The sequence below is a fragment of the Armigeres subalbatus genome, chromosome 2, assembly GCF_024139115.2.
Source record: "Armigeres subalbatus isolate Guangzhou_Male chromosome 2, GZ_Asu_2, whole genome shotgun sequence".
NCBI lineage: Eukaryota > Metazoa > Arthropoda > Insecta > Diptera > Culicidae > Armigeres > Armigeres subalbatus.
The window spans coordinates 148,721,378-148,741,637 of NC_085140.1; the positions used below are offsets into that span (position 1 = coordinate 148,721,378).

The 20,260-nt window shown below is 40.5% G+C and overlaps 1 protein-coding gene across 3 annotated transcripts in view; it reads right to left on the bottom strand.

Annotated features, from left to right (window-relative positions):
- Positions 1-14,840: 14,840 nt before the first annotated feature.
- Positions 14,841-20,260, bottom strand: part of LOC134210994 (FH1/FH2 domain-containing protein 3) — a 492,884-nt gene continuing 487,464 nt past the window's right edge. For all 3 annotated transcript variants that reach the window (XR_009978903.1, XM_062687493.1, XM_062687494.1), the window contains one exon: positions 14,841-15,644. Coding sequence is in view for 2 of the 3 variants with exons in the window: in XM_062687493.1 (XP_062543477.1) it covers positions 15,571-15,644 (74 nt within the window). In the remaining variant the exon portion in view is untranslated. The remainder of the gene's footprint in view (positions 15,645-20,260) is intronic.

Consider the following 20,260-nt stretch of genomic DNA (forward strand, 5'->3'; position numbering starts at 1 on the left):
TGAATATCAAATAAAATATAATGAACTACATTCCACATCTTTCGAGATTCTTTGAATGCGGTTCGCTTAGCTGACATCCATACAGTTGAATGTACGTTAGGGTTAGGCAAATTAGTATGGGAAAAACTTTTTCCAATTTTTTTGAAGGGCCGCCTTCTTATTCGATTCTATTTGATGCCCTGATGCTCTGGACACAATTTCAGCCAAATCGGTCAACTTTTGGGCGGTGCTAAACTCGTTGGAAGTTTATATGCAAAAATGTATGCAGAAACATCCAAAAACAGTTAATTGCAGTTGGAGGGCACAACTAACGATGAAGAACTATGATACTCATTCAGATCTTGAAGAATTTAATACAAATTGTTATGCAGAAAACCGCTAGAAGATAAGAGTTTGGCCGGCTAAATTATTAGCATTTCTCTGAAGTGGGGTTAGAGCAAATTTCATTTCTTTTACCTTTGAAAAAAAATAAATTCACCCCTACAACACTCCAGTAAAATGCTAATATCTTTGCCTAATAAACTCCAATCTTCTCGCATAACATTCTGTATTTAATTCTACAACAACTGAATGAGTATCATGGTTCTTGATCGTAAATTGTGCCGTCAAATTGCAAATCACTGTTTATGGATGTTTCTGCATACATTTTTCCATATAAACATCCAACGAGTTTAGCTCCGCCCAAACGTTGACCGATTTGGCTGAAATTTTGTCCAGAGCATCAGGGCATCAAATAGAACCGAATAAGAGGGCGGCCCATCAAAAAAATTGAAAAAGTGCTTTTTGAGCCACGCTAATGTACGTACATATCAATCAATGGTTGGTACCACGTTATTGACCAGGAATCTATGACAAAAGGTCGAAAGACATAAGGTCGAAAGGACAAAAGGTCGAAAGACAAAAGGTCGAAAAGACAAAAGGTCGAAAAGACAAAACGTCGAAAGGGACAGAAGGTCGAAAGGACAAAAGGTCGAAAGGTACAAAAGGTCGAAAATGACAAAAGGTCGAAAAAGACAAAAGGTCGAAAGCTGATAACAAGTTGGGTGTTTGTGCTACCTACTTCAAGCAGAAATTTTGTTTTGTCTTTATTATCGAGACTTTCAGCCCGAGGCAGGCTCGTCTCGAATGCAGAAATAATAACACATTCATCTCATAAATCAAAGTTGAAGAATGAGCCATTTTCAAAGAAGGAGAAATTACTATGAAATAATATTATAAATGTCTAGATAGTTTTGTTAGAGATAAAGCAGATTGTTGATTTTGGAAATGAATAAAACTTGTTTTGCGCGAGACAGAGTTGTCCTATACAGTTGGTAAAAAAATTGCCCTTTTATTTTTCACTATTTTTAACAATTAAATAAGATGCATTTAATGAGAGCAAATAATAGATGAATATAAAGGTTTTCTGAATGTCACTTCGATCTGTCAAAATAGGGCATTGATGTATTTAATGTGCGACGTGCGCCATTTTGACAGATAGATGTGATATTTAGAAAACTCAAACATCCATCTATTAGTTATACTCACTGAATGAATTTTAAATAATTGTTAAAAATTGTGTAATTTTGATCTTATTAATCCTTTGTTTCTTTCGACCTTTTTCCCTTTTGACCTTTTGTCCCTTTCGACCTTTTGTCCTTTCGGCCTTTTGTCCCGTTCGACCTTTTGTCCCATTCGACCTTTTGTCTTGTATCCTTTTGTCCTTTTCGACAATTTGTCCCTTCGACCTTTTGTCTTTCGACGTTCTGTCTTTCGACTTTTTGTCCTTCCGACCTTATGTCTTTCGACCTTTTGTCCCTAACCCATTGACCAGAATCGGTGAAAATGCACAATGAATCTACTGAAAGGCTGACTGAGATTACTCAATCATTTTTACAGTGCAAGTTTCAGTAATTCAACAAAAAAATCAACAACGGCGCCGATCACGTCCTTAACACTCTACAGTCCTAGTTTTTATTTTTGCTCAAAATCACTATTTTGCTTCCAAAAATCTATCTATTGCTTCACACAAAACGGACCTAATGCAGAATAACACTTAGATAAGCGACAGTTACAGAGCCACAAAAAGAGCTCGTGTGGTTTTATTGAAGCTTGGATTTCAATATTTTCAACAGTATTTGGTTCCTTATGAAACAAGGAATCTGTACAAACTTTTACATGTTAAAAAGGACCGTTATCACGACCGTACGAGGTATTTTGTGCCTGTGTTACTGTTGCTCATCTAGGTGTTGTTCTACATTAGGTTCGTTTTGTGTGAAGCAAACACTTCTCTGTGTTATTGATTTTAAGCGTGCACGTGTTTGCACTCTCTGGGAGAGAAAATTGCTCAATTCAGCCCGCCAGAATGACACTGCCAGTGTCGCCAAAATTATTTCATCATTATGCAGTTTACAATTGCTTTAGAATTTGCCGTAAACGGAGAACAAAAGGAATTGGCAACAATGGGAAAGAAATTTATCACTCATGCAGTGGTTCGGCGAGAGAACAGCAGCAGCGCCGACCAATCACGCAATGACGAGATCAAAATAAACAAACTCCAGCTGGTTTTGCAAAATGAAAACATGAGTCGTTTCTAAACAACATTAGAAAATATCGTGAGAGGAGAAGTTTCCACATAAGCTTGGAAAAGGATTTGGGTAATAACAGTGGTGCTGGTGTAAATAAGACAAATAAAACAAATAAGACAAATAAGACAGATAAGACAAATAAGACAATTAAGACAAATAAGACAAATAAGACAAATAAGACAAATAAGACAAATAAAACAAATAAGACAAATAAGACAAATAAGACAAATAAGACAAATAAGACAATTAAGACAAATAAGACAAATAAGACAAATAAGACAAATAAGACATGGGGCAGCAGGGACTTTGTCCAAGGGCTTGACGACCCCTCCCCATGGCCACTGCGAGTTAGACCGGGACCATCGTCCCTAACCCCTAATCCCAAGGCGTCAAGCGACCCGTGCCGAGGGGATGCATGGCCAGGGGGTGAAATAATAAGCTAGGCCTTTAACGGAGCCTGTGGGGTACCTGGGCACCCTCCACAGTAATTGTCCCTTACCGCGTTATGCTGGGCTCTGGCGTGGTGGACCTCTTTTCCCGAGCAACTCGTGGGACCAAAATGGAAAACCAAGTCAATTCTTCAATTAGTGGTAGTAGTGTAGGCGACAACCCCTTCGCAAGAGGTGGGTTGTTCAGGTCTCCGCCTAGGAGGCCAGAGGCAATAGTCGGCAGCTCAGTGCGCAGCGCCAGCGTGGGTCACTCAACCTTCCTCTCGGCTATAAAAACGCCGGAAGGGGTTATTGACGGCCCATGGCTTGTGAAGGCGATGAACCGCAAACGCGATGGGCTTTCGGCCTTCGAGGTGGCGACGGAACAGCTGGACGCCATCATCGACTTTGCGTCATCGAAGCATAATATCAGCAAGGACCTCAAGAGGAGCTTGCAGAAACTTCGAAAGTCGATGCTGGACGCCAAGCTGGAGAGGGCGGTCGGGACGGCCAAGTGTAAACCCGTGAAATCGGTGGAGTCGAGGTCTACCCAGACTGAGGCCCAAGGATTCGCGGATTCGGGCAAGGTCGAGTCGACCGAAGGCGTGCCAGCTAAGACGGTGGTGCCAAAGTCTACCCAGACTGAGGCTCAAGTATTTGCGGGTACGTCGGGGGTGACTACTCCAACGGAGCAGACACAAAAACGGGGGAGACAGTCTCCAGGGGATGAGCTCCCTGGGGGCCGCTCCAAAGCGCGGAAGGTTACTACCCCGAACAAGGGTAGTGGGGCTGGGAAGCTGAACCCCGGTCAGGTACCTCCAAAACCGAGGGAGGAAGGACCTAGAAAGGTCCGTCTACTCAGGAAAGACGGTGGTAAGGGGTTACGGCAGGCTGAACGTTCTCAGCCGCACCAGACCAGGGAAATAGAGGAAGATGACGCCTCCTGGACCCTGGTCAAGAACAAGAGGAAACCGAAGACGTCAAGGGCCGAAAAGAAGGCCCAGGCGAATGAGGGTAGCAAGAAGTCTAGGGTAGGCGCCAATCGCTCCAGGGGCGATGCCCTAGTCATCACGGCGGACGAGGCTAAGTACTCGGATGTTTTGAAAGCGATGAGGAGTGACGTCAAGCTCGGTGAACTCGGCGCCGACGTACGTCGAATAAGACGTACCCGGATGGGCGAGATGATACTCGAGCTGAAGCGGGGCGTCTCGCAAAAGGGCGCCGCCTACATGAAGTTGGCGGAGGAGGTCCTAGGCGAGACGGTCAAGGTGAGGGCACTCACGACGGAGGTGAATCTAAGGGTTAAAGACCTGGACGAGATCACTGAAGTCGAAGAGCTCGTCACGGCACTGCGGCGACAGAATGAAGTGGAGAGGCCCACCGCAGCCGTTCGGCTACGGAAAGGTCCGGCAGGGACGCAGGTAGCATTGGTTCGGCTATCTGCAGCGGACGCCTCCAAGGTAGTCAAGTTAGGGAGCGTCAAGGTGGGATGGTCGGTATGCCCTGTGCGCATATACGAGCAACCCGAAGTTTGCTTCAAGTGCCTGGAACCGGGGCACAAGCAATGGGACTGCAAAGGCCCTGACAGAAGCAATCTCTGCCGACGCTGCGGATTGGAGGGACATAAGGCACAATGCTGCACGAACCCTCCCAATTGTTTGATTTGTTCCAGCAAAGCTGTGAACAGCAAGCACCCCATGGGGGCCTGATGTGCCCGGCGTTTAAGCGTGCTGCAAAATCAAAGTGCAGGTAAAGCAGCTGGCTTGCTCGGCTTCGCCCGAGTGTTTGGTGTGCGCAGGTTTAGAGGAAACGGCGGAACACGTGTTGTTCGTGTGCTCACGTTTTCGCGCAATGCGTGACCACATGCTTGCCACATGTGGTCTGGACACTACCCCGGACAACCTAGTTCGGAGGATGTGTAAAGACGAAGTTGGCTGGAACGCCGTTTTATCGGCTATCGCCCAAATCGTCTCGGAGCTACACAGAAGGTGGCGCGTGGACTCAAGGATGGCTAGTTCAGGCGCAAATAAGAGGTGGTCCAAGGGATCGGAGTCGGCTTCATGGGTCATACCGGTGGTCATGCTCTGTGGTCGAACTCGATCCTTTTATCGAACAAGTGGCCGCGCGAAGAACAACATGGTATCGTCGCTTTCGCGGCGTCGGTCAACCGAGCGGGTTCCGAGCCCGAGGACGGAAAGGGGTCCTCGTCAAGGCTGGGGCAGGCGTAGGCCTCGCGTCGGCAAGTCCCTTTGTGTGCTGGCGAATAGGCCCTATCGCAGAAAGGTCAATTTGGGGTGCACGCGGCATCATCATTCTTGATACCAGTCGTGCAGAGGGAAGCAGGCGCGAAGTCGACCCTGCCCACCTTCCGAGGACATAGGGCGTGGTAAGGCCACCTGGAAAGCCGGCAATGCGCTGGCACGATACCATGGTGTTCTTCTAAAAAAGCGAGTCACGATGTTCGATGCTGCAAGGACACGCAGCTAACCTCGAGGGTGCGTCATGCACTGGCCCCCCTTTGAAGCATTACTTTCTGGTTGTACCGAAGGGACGATGGGCTTGGCGGCAATGGAAACGGTTTAGCTGGTCGGGGATGCAGCCCTGCCTCCCTCATTGGAGGTGGCCCCTAACCCAGCACTTCCTGATCATCCCAGGATGTCTGTTGAGCAGATTCCCCCTCCATTGTTTAGGAAGAAAAAAAAAGACAAATAAGACAAATAAGACAAATAAGACAAATAAGACAATTAAGACAACTAAGACAAATAAGACAAATAAGACTAATAAGACAAATAAGGCAAATAAAACAAATAAGACAAATAAGACAAATAAAACAAATAAAACAAATAAGACAAATAAGACAAATGAAACAAATAAGATAGATAAGACAAAGAAAACAAAACAAGCAAGTCCCTCCAGGAATTCCTCCGGAAGATCTTCCAGGAATTCCTCCGGAAGTTCCTCCAGGAATTCCTCCGGAAGTTCCTACAGGAATTCCTCCGGAAGTTCCTCCAAGAATGAAATTCTAAATAATGCTTTTTAAATTCATAAAAGGGTCTTAGAACTAAGGAGATTCCTGCGATATGAAAAAAAGTGGCAGTGTTCCAGGAAAACACCCCAATTCCTAAAACAATCTAGGTGAAAAATTAGTGTTATAATAACGATTGAAATTGAATTCCAAAACAAATCTCAACCCTAAGGACAGATGGGTCATATATGCCCAGCGTTTTAGATTGTCTATAAAATCACAAAAGAGAGCTAGGCCACCATTTTCTTCATCAAAATTGTTCACCTGTTAATATTGGACTAACTAATTGGATTGAACTAATTAGATGACAATACTGGAATTTCTATAGGAATGCTGCTCAAAAGAAACAACAGTAGGAGGTTTTATTTGCATCTTTAAAATTACATATTAACTTTGTGATTTTCTGATAAACATTTTGTTATAAGAGTTCAGTTCAGATGTTTCGCTGAGGTTAATATATCTTGAGAATTTCCAGTACCTCCAGAGCTACGGAAGGTCCCAAATACTCTTAGGAATCTATAGGGATATACAGTGATGATCTTTATAATTATTTAAAAAAATCACTAATAAAGAAATTTAAAAAAATATTTAGAAAAATTTCTAAACCATTATAAATTTTTCTCGAAATTTTTATAACATATTGGCGAGTCCACATTTTTTGTATCCTCATGATGTATCGAAAGTGTGCGAGTTCTAGATATCCTAATACCTGATACACATTACAACATGATAACATCATCAAAATGTTCGAATTGATGAAAATTTATAATTTCCATGCTGAGTTTAGTTTAATTTTGAATCAGTTGAAAATGTCCATCTTCCAAATTGATCGGAATAACCATATGTTTTAGTTATATTTAAGTGTTTATTTTTTATTTTTTTGTACTTGAAAAGGGGGGGAGGGTTGAAATTCTTCAAAAATATGACCACGTGGTTTCTGGATGGCCCGTACGAGTTTGACATTTGGAAACAAACAAAGAATACTACACTTCATATTGCAAACACGAAACAAATTCATTAAGTTGCATATTTTTTATCATGTAACTTCAATGCGTCTTTCAAAATTCAATTGTTTGTTTAAATTAAGGTGCAGATAAGTTGAATGTGTCTTCATGTTTAATTTAGCTTCGTTCAACGTTTTGACAACTCACATTTTTTCCTGCGATGATGCAATAAAGTAACAGGAAACCCGACTACAAAACTTCATAATCGTATGGATTTTATTGTGAGTCAACATGCAGTCCCTTCGAAGTGTTGAATGGTGCTGTGGTAGAGTGAAGGACTATCAATCACAAGATCCATAAATCGAATCCAGTTTTATATTTTTATTTTTATTTTTTTTTTCCGCTGTAGTATTTTGCAACAATATTGCAATTTTACTGCAATCGAAGAATGTTTCCGTAAGCTCCACCTCTTGCGCTTTTTGGATTGCAAGAGAGTTGTATTTGATGGCATATACGCAAAGATTGTTTCTTTCCGAATAGTTGCGAATAGAAATGTTCAGTAGTGAAACAATTTGTGCTACTTGGGTGGAGAGTGTCCGAGTCGATTGATATATAAATCTTCCAATTCCATCGAAAGATAAAGGGGCTAATAACGTTCGAAATCCTCCCTTTAAGCGTAACGCTCTTGATTTCCAAAAATCTAAATAACACCTAGCATAGTAAAAAAAGACGATAGTCCTACGTCAAAAATTTGTTTGAACTTCGGTTCCGCTGCATGGTCAAAATCAGTATTATCCCACTTATTGTTGAAGCCGAAACTGATTGATGTGCGCGCCTTTGAAAGTTGGTATAAGCCATTTCTCGAGATTGTACCACAATTCCCCGAATGCAAATTCCCAGAATGCAATTTCCCCGAATGTAACATTTCCCCGAATGAAATAATTCCCCGAAAAGAAAGTATCTCCTGCAAACACATCTTTGCGAAAGGTTGTATGCGTCCGATCAGGACAACGTTCAAAGATGCGTTAAATATGTCTTCTTGGAGATTATTAACTGAAGATCCTTCGATAGTACTGAATATACTCGATCCTCCAAGATGTGTTCATAGAGGTATCAGAGTAGAGTAGAGTGGGGCAAGAGTACGCACTTAGTTTTCAATCGATCATGTGGCCCTTATGAAGCAAGCTTCTGCATATCAAATCAGTGTCGATGATTCATATACTCTTCCTTTATGTTACCCAGTGGAAAAAATATTGAAAATATTGTGATTCGTTTTAGTAGAACCCTTATTGCAAGACAAGTGAAAAACGCACTCTCACCCCACCGGTGGGGTAAAAGTGCGCATCGGGTGGGGTAAGAGTACGCATTTATCCATCATGTGCTTTAAGTATATATTAACACAAATAAGAGTTAATAAGCATATATTAGGGAATATTTGAAGATAACGTAACTCTTAAAGGGGGAGGGGGTCCTAAAAATGTGCACTTTCATACGAAAAACAAAATATATTCAAAAAACTACAGAGGTAAAAATATATATCAGGTTTCGCGTGGCGTATACAAAGGCATTTTCCTTAAAGAAAGTCCACCAATCACGTAACGTAAAATTTGGCTATTTCATGACCCCTCCCCCCCTATCTTACACTATTTGTATGAATCCTTCAAAAATTATAATGATCGTCATACATCTCGCAACCCCTCCCAGCTAAACGTTGCGTAATTTATGAATGTTTCTTTTGATTAAATGAAATTATCATTTAGATGAAATTGTGTTTTCGTACTATGTTTAGGTGTATAACAATAAGTGCTAATACAATTTCATTATTTCGCTTCAGTGCTTTGTTCGCTAAGTCCTTTCTAACATCGAATTATTTCAACTTATCCTAAAAACTTGTGGTATTTTCGAATTATGTCCCTTTTTTCTTAGTTGTGGATCTTTACGCTTTGGAAGAAGTCTTATTTCGGCCGGAGATACGGGTTTGACATCATAACTTGAAAATTCATAAGCGTACTTTTGCCCCACCGGTTCCCGCGTACTTTTACCCCACAGTCCCAAAAATTATTCAAGTAATGGTTTTGACTTCTTGGAAAACCAACCGGATTGGTGTTCTGTACCATAAAGTACCCTATACAATAGGTTATCGAAATGGTATAATGTTCACCTGATTGAACGTATATATGGTAATGAAATACTAGTTGTGGAAATCCAATTATTTTTAGCAAAATGACCAAAAAGTTATCTAACTCCATATCTCCCTTGTTGTTTATTCAAATCGTTTACAATTACACATGATAATTGTTCAGTCCGCATGGCGGACTGAAAGATGAAATTCTTAACCACTAACAGCATGCGCCTCCAAACTATCGATTGATGCACTCGACGCTCAAAACGACGGTGGGAACATAAACAACAACAGCAGCACCGACACGACGTCTATTCATCTACACGCTTAAAATGACTTACATATTTTTGTGTTCCGTTCACACAAAACGGACCTCTCCTGGAACAACTCATATTATGAGTAACTACGATGTTACTCATTTTTGTGTAACCGATGGCCGATGATTTTCGGTGAGTTCATTTTACACAGCGAGAGAGCAGTCGGAAATCGAACCTAACCTCAATTGTTAATGTTAAAGTAAGCCAACTTTTCCATACTTATTCGGAGGCTTCTCCAATCGTTTCGAACAACAAAACAAAGTGCGATGATTGTATTCGCACTTTTTTGTTTCGCCATCAAAACAAAAGGAAAAACCTCCGAAAAAGTACGATTTTTGCAGCACATTCTGCACACGTTCGCCATCATAGCGACCCGAAGGGACTTTGACAGTTCGAGGCAAACTCACTTACACATATCATGCACATGTGAGACAGTACACAGCGACTGCTTATGTTTCACACAAAATTTTCACTCATAGTGAGAGTTGGCTAAGGCGTCGCCGTGATGTGTGAAAGCTATTCATGCGATGTGTACTTGACTTTAAGCGTGTAGCGAAGCAGCACCCACGCTTAAAATGACTTACATATTTTTGTGTTCCGTTCACACAAAACGGACCTCTCCTGGAACAACTCATATTATGAGTAACTACGATGTTACTCATTTTTGTGTAACCGATGGCCGATGATTTTCGGTGAGTTCATTTTACACAGCGAGAGAGCAGTCGGAAATCGAACCTAACCTCAATTGTTAATGTTAAAGTAAGCCAACTTTTCCATACTTAGGCTTCTCTAATCGTTTCGATCAACAAAACAAAGTGCGATGATTGTATTCGCACTTTTTTTGTTTCGCCATCAAAACAAAATGAAAAACCTCCGAATTCTTGCAGCACATTCTGCACACGTTCGCCATCATAGCGACCCGAAGGGACTTTGACAGTTCGAGGCAAACTCACTTACACATATCATGCACATGTGAGACAGTACACAGCGACTGCTTATGTTTCACACAAAATTTTCACTCATAGTGAGAGTTGGCCAAGGCGTCGCCGTGATGTGTGAAAGCTATTCATGCGATGTGTACTTGACTTTAAGCGTGTAGAGCGATCGTCGACTCTTCGCTCACGTACCGGTGAAAGGCGCACGCTTAAAATGACTTACATATTTTTGTGTTCCGTTCACACAAAACGGGCCTCTCCTGGAACAACTCATATTATGAGTAATTACGATGTTACTCATTTTTGTGTAACCGATGGCCGATGATTTTCGGTGAGTTCATTTTACACAGCGAGAGAGCAGTCGGAAATCGAACCTAACCTCAATTGTTAATGTTAAAGTAAGCCAACTTTTCCATACTTATTCGGAGGCTTCTCCAATCGTTTCGATCAACAAAACAAAGTGCGATGATTGTATTCGCACTTTTTTTTTGTTTCGCCATCAAAACAAAATGAAAAACCTCCGAAAAAGTACGATTTTTTGCAGCACATTCTGCACACGTTCGCCATCATAGCGACCCGAAGGGACTTTGACAGTTCGAGGCAAACTCACTTACACATATCATGCACATGTGAGACAGTACACAGCGACTGCTTATGTTTCACACAAAATTTTCACTCATAGTGAGAGTTGGCTAAGGCGTCGCCGTGATGTGTGAAAGCTATTCATGCGATGTGTACTTGACTTTAAGCGTGTAGCGAAGCAGCACCCACGCTTAAAATGACTTACATATTTTTGTGTTCCGTTCACACAAAACGGACCTCTCCTGGAACAACTCATATTATGAGTAACTACGATGTTACTCATTTTTGTGTAACCGATGGCCGATGATTTTCGGTGAGTTCATTTTACACAGCGAGAGAGCAGTCGGAAATCGAACCTAACCTCAATTGTTAATGTTAAAGTAAGCCAACTTTTCCATACTTATTCGGAGGCTTCTCCAATCGTTTCGATCAACAAAACAAAGTGCGATGATTGTATTCGCACTTTTTTTTTGTTTCGCCATCAAAACAAAATGAAAAACCTCCGAAAAAGTACGATTTTTTGCAGCACATTCTGCACACGTTCGCCATCATAGCGACCCGAAGGGACTTTGACAGTTCGAGGCAAACTCACTTACACATATCATGCACATGTGAGACAGTACACAGCGACTGCTTATGTTTCACACAAAATTTTCACTCATAGTGAGAGTTGGCTAAGGCGTCGCCGTGATGTGTGAAAGCTATTCATGCGATGTGTACTTGACTTTAAGCGTGCCCGTCACCGACGACGCGAGAGAGTGAGTGTCAGCATATCATCGATGCGACGCCGTGGTGAGTACCACCGAAAGCGAGAGGTGTCACCGAGCAGTGGCGCGCAAGGGCAATCGTCATCATCATCATCGTCATCATCGATAACGTACGCGGTACGCCTGGAATACTCCACGTGCTGCGTGATGTTTCTGGAATGCGTGGCAGAGTAATATAAATATGCGCGCTCGTCGCGCAATAAGATCAGTATAGTTAAGAAATGAAGCCTGGCAAAAGGCAAGTGAAGTATAGTTAAGAAATGAAGCCTGGCAAAAGGCAAGTGAGGTATGAATTTGAATTTGACCTGGCTAAAGGTAGTGATAAGTAGTGATAGTATTATGAAATGAAGCCTGGCGAAAGGCAAGTGAAGTATTATTATGAAGCCTGGCGAAAGGCAAGTGAAGTATAATTATAAGTGTTGAAGTTTAGCCTGGCGAAAGGCAAGTGAGTTTAAGTATTATTAGACCCGGCAAACGGTCTAATGAAGTGTAATTAGTGAAAGAGAAAATGCCAATAAAACAAGTGTAAAGTGAATTTTATCCGGTGTTTCGTTTCGAAGTCCTAAAGGCCGCCCACATAGTACCGTGGTGCTCTAGGATGAGCACTTCCCTTCCGTAAAGTGTTTAGTGTTTTGAGTGTTATTGAGGTGCTGCCAGTCGAGCGAAACTGGTCCAGTCCACCACCATCGAGGTGAAGTCACAGGGACTTCACAGACTGCGGGCCATCCAGGGAAGGAGTCACCTAGCACTCCTGCTCCCACCCGGCTTCGTCACTGCGGGACGCGAGCAACAATTTCTATCCACAGATTTGCTTCCACAATCCACCATCCAAGAACCACCTATACAGTCCACTTTTGAGAATCCAACAATAATAGTTGGCCAGAATACCTGTCGAACTGATGCAGTGCTGCTGGTTTATCTTTTTTTATTACTTAAAAAAATCAAAAACGTACTCTTACCCCACGCGCACTCTTGCCCCACTCTACTCTACTATGTTTCTAGGGTATTTATTTTTTTTTTTTAAATAGTCAAATAGTCAATAGGCTGTACTTTTGCGGAAAATAGAATCGCGAACAGTAATTCCGATTGAAAGCCTTTGGGTGAATATTATTCTGTCTTTGGAATCAAAATCCTGTCATAAACAAAAATAAAGCGTTTGTCCTGTATGAGGCAATGTAGAAGGTGATTCCATCTTTAAAAAGAATGCATCTGCTCAAAATAATGCATTCTTTAAAAGTGTGTTATTTTCTATAATAATGAAACAGTGAATGTTATTCTTTCTTTGATAAAATATAGCTTTCCGGAATTAGGAAATGGGGGATGTGATCCTTTCTTTAAAAGAAGGCATTGTCCTTTGGGAAAATTCCCTTTTGCGAAGCAGGTGTTTGTCCGCGTTAAGGATGAATGTGATCTCTTATTTTGATGTAAGCCAATTTAGCTAGAATAAGGAAAGTATATACGAGACCCCTTCTTAACCCTCCGGGACACATATCGTCCTGGATAACTTAGGGAGTCCCTCCGCCTTCTTGAACGATAAGCGTGCTTTTTTCGAAGGTATTATACTTTTTACATCAGATCGAGACCCGGAGGTTAAGCAAGAAGTATCGATTGTATAACATTTCACCGAAAAACAAATACGGCAAAGGTCTTGGCAAAGGTAGTTTCTCTTTTTAGAATAACGAAAAAATATGTGAGATCCTTTCTCATGCAACATGTATCGAATGAATAATATTTTAACTAAAAACATTTTGCAGCGTCTATTTTCGCGGAATAACATTTGGCAGTATGTAACTTTCGCGGTACGACATTTGACGGATTATACTTTTTTCAAAATGATGTTTGGTGAAATGCCGTTTTTCAGAGTGTTTCATTAACCACATTGGTATTTTCTTTGTTAAGTGAGGTGTAGAATAGCAGCAGTTTTGAAACATATAATTGCCACAAACTAACCTTTTATTATTCCTGACATGCACGTACCCTCAGTGAACGAATTATCTCCGCTCCTTGCCTTATTACGGACTGACGTTTTTTAAATGATCTTTTATCATTTCCCCTCGCCTTATACCGGATAGGCGAATTCATTTAAAGAAGGCATTATCACCTCTATTCGCATTATACCGGGCAGACGCGATCATTTAAAGAATAGTTTAATTTTTTCACTTTATTCCAGGTAAACGAGTTTGTTTAAAAAAGGGACTATATATCCTCTTTGCCTTAAACCGGGCAAATATGTTCATTTGAAGGCGATGCTATCATCTAAGGAATGTGTAATCTCCTCCCTTCGCCTTACACGGGGCAGACGCGTTTATTTTACGAAGACATTATCTTTCCCCATCGCTTAAACCAGGCAGATGCGTTCATAATACCGATCAAACGTATTAATTGGAAAAATCGCCATGTACTGCACCCAAAAAGAAGAGAGAAGCATTCGGGGATTTATTACATTCGAGGAATTTTTACATTCGGGGAAATTTTTCATTCGGGGAAATTGCATTCGGGGAATTGTCGTACATAATCTCCCGTAATCTCCCGGGACAGCTTTTTTGTCGTCGACTAACTGCGACCCCCCACGACAGGTCTGTCCAGAACCGGGTGATTACGACGAAGATTTATCGACACTATATATTGCACGAAAACGTGGTCCTCCTCTGCAGAAAGTGCAGTTCAGCAGAAAGGACGATCGAGCATATCATGTCCGGGTGTTCAGTCTAGCTGATTCAGTCTATCGCCATAACAAAGTCGCCAAGATTGTGCACCAGCAGCTTGCTTTATAAATTGCTTAGTAAAGCTGTGCTGGAATCACGAGATCGTAACAGATGTCCTCATTCGTGCCAATCGTGCTAAAAGCATCCGAAAGTTCTTGGAAACTACAGCTTTTTAAAAAGGTTCCTTATTAAGAAACCCCCAAAATTAAAATACATCCGGTGCAAACGCTTATTATATGATTTAAGTCAACCGGCGAATGAGATCCATAGAGCCCAATCCCCTTTGGCATTCAAATTACTTGGTGTAGGTGAGAATTCCCAGCATTTTTTGCTGAGGAAGAGCCAAAACTCTATAATAATAATAACTGTGGAAGTGCATTTAGGGCATAGATACGACTATGAAAAAAAGGATATTCGAATGAAATAGAGAAAAAAAAGGATATTTTATAATAAAGTACGTTTTATTTTTCGTAAATCTTTGATATATCTCAATAATTTATATTGTGTAGCTAGAGTGTGTTTTACTAATTTACAATTGAAATGTTGCATTTCTTGTTTCGTTGGATATCTTTTGATCAATTTAATCTAATTCAGTATTTTTTGGAAAATCATTTTCACAATGCTTTCGTTGTAGTTAAAATATTTTCTTTTGCTTCATTTGAAAATCTATTATTCACAATCTATTTCGATTTATATTTAAAACTACTATCCTACGTTATAGAATTGAATTTTATCAATTCGTTAAATCGCTAACAACAGTCAGAAATGGTTGTCTAAATTTTAGAAGAAATATCTTCATTTGCTTGCTTTCAGTGCCTTATCAAGTGAGGAAAGACTAGATCTTCGTCTGAAAAGATTCTTTTATTTATTAGAAATATAAAACCTGCCGGAAACATTCATTTGCTAGTCGCTAACGTTCTGAAAGATGTTTTTGCATCCGCCGAATATTTTCTGTTTTCTCTAGCTAGCACTTTTTTAAGCTCTATTTTTCTTATCACATTGTCAAGTGCCTTCTCGTCGATGGCTTCGAATTGTGTGCCCCGGCAGTAGGAGAGCCTGTCTTCATCGTCATCTTCGTAAGTTGTAATCGTCACACTCCACAGAGCGTAGCAATCCGGGCTTCATCCGTTTCGACATGAGTTGAAAATTGGTCGTTCGATTCCTCTCCTCCTTCGGCTCTAGTATCCTTTTATCAACGAGGCCACGTGTTGCTTTTCCTCCTCCGACAGTCCATTCTTCAGGGTTCGTCTTACTGTGTTCAGAGGTGTGGGGGGAAAGAAAAACAGAAAATAAGACACAGATGAAATGGTTGAGTGAGAATTGAATTTTCTTCAACATTTTTTGCATCCATTTGTCACGGACGGGTTGGGAAACTCATGCACTCTCGCCGGGTTAGTACAAAGTAAAAGTGTAGGGAAATCCCTCAAGAACATGGAAGCAAGGACGAGCGTGCATTCTGATGGTTTGGGTAAGTAGCGGGTGGAAAAGGATCAAGGCATCGGTTCGGTACAATACCCCAGGAGAACTTGCAGAGTCATTTCCACTTTGCAGTTTGTTGCTGGTGGGAAGGAAATTGTGTTTGGGTAACCGGTGGATACTAAGTTTGTAACTTGGTTCAGCGTGTTAGGTTGGGTATAGAAGAGAACGACGCTGACGAGGTAGTTGCTTTGTAATTTAGTTTTGCATGGATGACACATATTCACACGGGGACTTTTCTTTTCATACACAGCAGGATTCAATTGAATTTTGTGCTTTCTACGATGCGGATAAGTTCTCGTTAGTGCGGTAATGAGAGTTTGGAGAGTTGGTATGCTTTGAGAGTTTTTGAGGCTAAGATAGTTAAAGAGTTGACAATTTTCCTTTTTTGCTTTTCTCGTATTTGCTTTCCTATATATCAAGCGAAGTATGGTCACGTCCTGTTGGTTCAAATTTATAATCAGCCACATTGAGATAGCTGAGAAATTTAAGTGAACTTCTCGACATGAACAGCCTAAACATTATTCCAAGTAAAATTGTCACTTTACCCATACTCGAGCTGGTATAAAATTTACTTCGGTAATTCGATCCCATGGCTGCTAAACCGCATCAAGCGCCTTTTTGGCTGAATTGTTTAATTTTGTTCGTTTAACGAAAACGAAAACAAATTCATATCATTTCACTCGTACATTTCTTGTTCGACATCCTCAGTAATAGGCTTAATGAATATCCGAAACGATTTGTGATTAATCGGATCGCTACACGTAAACCTGCGCATGAAAATAGGTATTTTTTTATTAACGCTTGGTGCGATTTGGCAAAACTTCTATCAAATTTTCCCTGACTCTTCCTCTTTTTATGCTTTACGCTCCGTGTGCCTATAAATGAAGTTAAATGACCTCCTGTCTACTGCCTGATGCATTTCACTTATTTGTTTGAATTTTCAAGGAAATCCTCCTCAATTTTCATGAGGATTTTCTATAACTCTGCCTAATAGTTCGTCGTTTGAATTTCACTATCAACGGAGCTATAGCACTAGTAGCAGTCCCTTATACTAAATGATTGAAATTTTGTTATCATTTAATATAAGTTACTGCAACTAGGAGTTATGGCTCCTTCAATAGTGGAATTCTACTAACATCGACCGAATATATAGAGTTGTAGAGAAACCTTCATACTAGAAGTGCATCATACAACATATTTTAATATTAGGCCTCTGTAATGAGTTATTGACAAACTACTAAATGATCAAACGCAGATTACTAAATGATCGATAACATCCTTGTCTTTCGGTTTAATGGCGCTTTCGGTCAAACGGCCTTTCCCTATTCGACCAAATGGCCCTTTCGGTCTAATGGCGCTTTCGGCTAAATGACCCTTTCGGCCAAACGATATTCGGCCAAACGGCCTTTCCTTATTCGGCCAAATGACCCTTCCGGCCAAACGACCCTTTCGGCCTAATCATCCTTTCATTCAAATGACCAGCCAATTTCAGTCAAACGGTATTTAGCCAAACGTCCCTTCCCTATTCGGCCAAATGTCCTATTCGGCCAAATGTCCTATTCGGCCAAATGCCCTATTTGGGCGGATGACCCTTTCGGCCAAAAGAGCTTCGGCTAGATGGGTTTCGGCCAAACGACCTTTCCGCGGTTATGGAGCAGGGTTTTTCCGAAAGGCCGTTGGGCCGAATACGTCATTTGACCAAACAAATCATTAAGCTGAAACCCATCAGCTAGAGGTGTGCGCCGCCAAGCCACGCTGCCGCCGCCGGCAGTTTTGGGCACGCCGCCGCCGCCGACATTTTTGCATCGGCGCGCCGCCGTTTAAAATTTGTCACGCCACTAATCTATAATTTTCCACGCCGATTGAAATTTTCAGTGGAAACTCCTAAGATTCGTTGGATTTTCCGTACAATTTCCTGATAGATCTCTACAACAACGTTAACTTGAAACTTAGAGAATTGTTCGTGAAGATATCAATTATTTCCATGAAAGTTCCATACAATATCTTGTTAAAACTTCGTAAAATCATCGATTATGTTTACTTAATTTGATATCTTCTTGTCGTGTTAACAGTTAAAATAACAAAACGTATAGCAGAATTAGCTTACTGTGACATCAAATCAAAAACTATTTATGCTGTCGATGAGAGCAAATCGAAAACTAAATTTGATATTGGTTTCCGATAGCAAAATAAGTACACACAATTTGATGTCATATCATTCAATTTAATAATCTACAGCAACATGCGATCAGAATATGTATCAATCATGTTGATTTAAATATATTTGAAAACAAATTATGAATCAATTTTATGTCAAAATCAAAATATTCTATATGATCGCATTATGTTTTCAGACTTTGGTAGGATATGTAGCCTACAGATATTTGGCCGAGAATCTCATTTGGTCGAACAGTTCCTTTGGCTAAAAAAAATCTTGAACTTGTCCTTCGGACGAAATAGTCGTTTGGTCGAAAGGGCAATTTGGTCAAAATGGACATTCGGTCAAAAGTGTCGTTCGGCTGAATTGGTCATTTTGGATATTTTCACGACAATAACGGGAGAATCTTTTGAATTTTGCCTCAAAAAATTGATGAGCTTCCCCAGAAATTCTTCAAGTTTTTCCAGAATATTCATTTGAAAATTATTTTCAGATTTTTCACGGGAACTACTTTTAAGTTTCGAGAACTCTTTGTAATTACCAAGGAAAATTGTTTGGGATTTACATGAGTATCTCTACAGAGTTTTTACAGGAAGTTGTTCCACATTTCTACAGAAAAATATTCGGAATATTCACGGAAAGTTCCTATTAAGTCTCTGTTCTTTAAAATTCAAACATAAAATTTTGACTAGTGAAAGAGATGCTTTAACATAGAATTCCCCAATCTAAATTAATCAAGACGGTTAGTTTTTCATCCTTTATTTGAGTGATTTTTTTTTGCAGGGAGAAGTTAATCATTAAACGGCTAGTTTGGCATAGCCAACTTTAAAACATCGGAAAAATGCTCGGAATTTTTGAGGATTGTTGTTGGATTCATTCAGGAAATTCTTTCTATTTTCGATTAAAAATTCTTGGTACATCTCATTCCATTGCAATAAGACCGAAAGTGACAGATGGCCAAGCTGGTAATTTGGCCGAAAAAGCCGTTTGCTCCAACAGGTCGTATGATCGAAACCATCGTTGTCCAAAAATGCTATTTAGCAGAAATAGTGTTTTGATAGAATAGACCATTTGGCCAAAAATGTCATTTGGTCAAACGGGGTCATACGGCCAAATTTCAATGACTGAATCGTACTGAACGGATAATATGGTCAGAAATGGCCACTTGTTCGGCGAAATGGTCTTTTTGTCAATTGACCATTAAACAAAATTCGTGGCCTCTCTATTTTTAGATCGATACTGGACTTTAGGCCAAAAGAGACATCTAGTACCATTTAGCAAAACGATTCACGGAAACTGTTATCAGATCAAAACTGGTTTGACCGAAAATGTAGTTTAGCCGAAAGCGATGTACAGCCAAAAGGAAAATGTGGACGGACTTGTAAAAAGTTGTTTACCCTAATAGGTCATTTGGCTGAAAATGCCGTTCGGGTGAAAAGTCGTTTGACCGAATATACATCATTTGACCAAAAATGCCGTTTGGTAAAAAATGGCATTTGGCAGAAAGAGCCATTTGGCCCTTAAAGGTGCTTAAATGTCCTTTTCTGCAACAAGAAAGACAAAGAAATTTCTTTGAAAAGTGTCGTTCGGCTGAATTGATCATTTAGCCAAAGAAGACGTTTATCCGAATAGGTCATTTGACAGAAAACAGACAGAAGGGACATTTTTGCAGAAAGGACATTTTCGGGCCAAATTACCATTCCTACCAAACACCATTTTCGATCAAATGATCTATTGGGTTAAACGATTTTTTTCGGCCAAATTTCCAGTTTGGCTGAATGTCCATTTCGGCTGTATGTCGTTTTGGTAAAAATACATTTTTGGTCAAACCATTTTTGACCTGATAACAGTTTCGGATAAACGTTCAATTAGGTCCAAAAGCCCTACATCGTTTATGGTTGCAAACGATAGTGCATCGGTCAAGAATACATGAATCGATGTTATACAAATTCTGATAATAGTCTAAGTCTGTAAAAATGATAATTTTATGTTTGAGACTTTTGAAGACATGTTTCGGACTAAGCAACGTTTGTTGCTGAAAAGGCAACATTTTAGAACGAATGAACCATCAACCAAAAATATCAGGCCCATATATTAACTGTCGAAGGTTAAGTCAAGTGCCCTGCGGTGTTTTGCTAGTGCGTTTGAATCATATAATTCCGTACGTCAAACAAGACCAAAAATGTCGAGAGAGTATTTTCCATCTATTTTTAAATTTCAAATTAAACAAT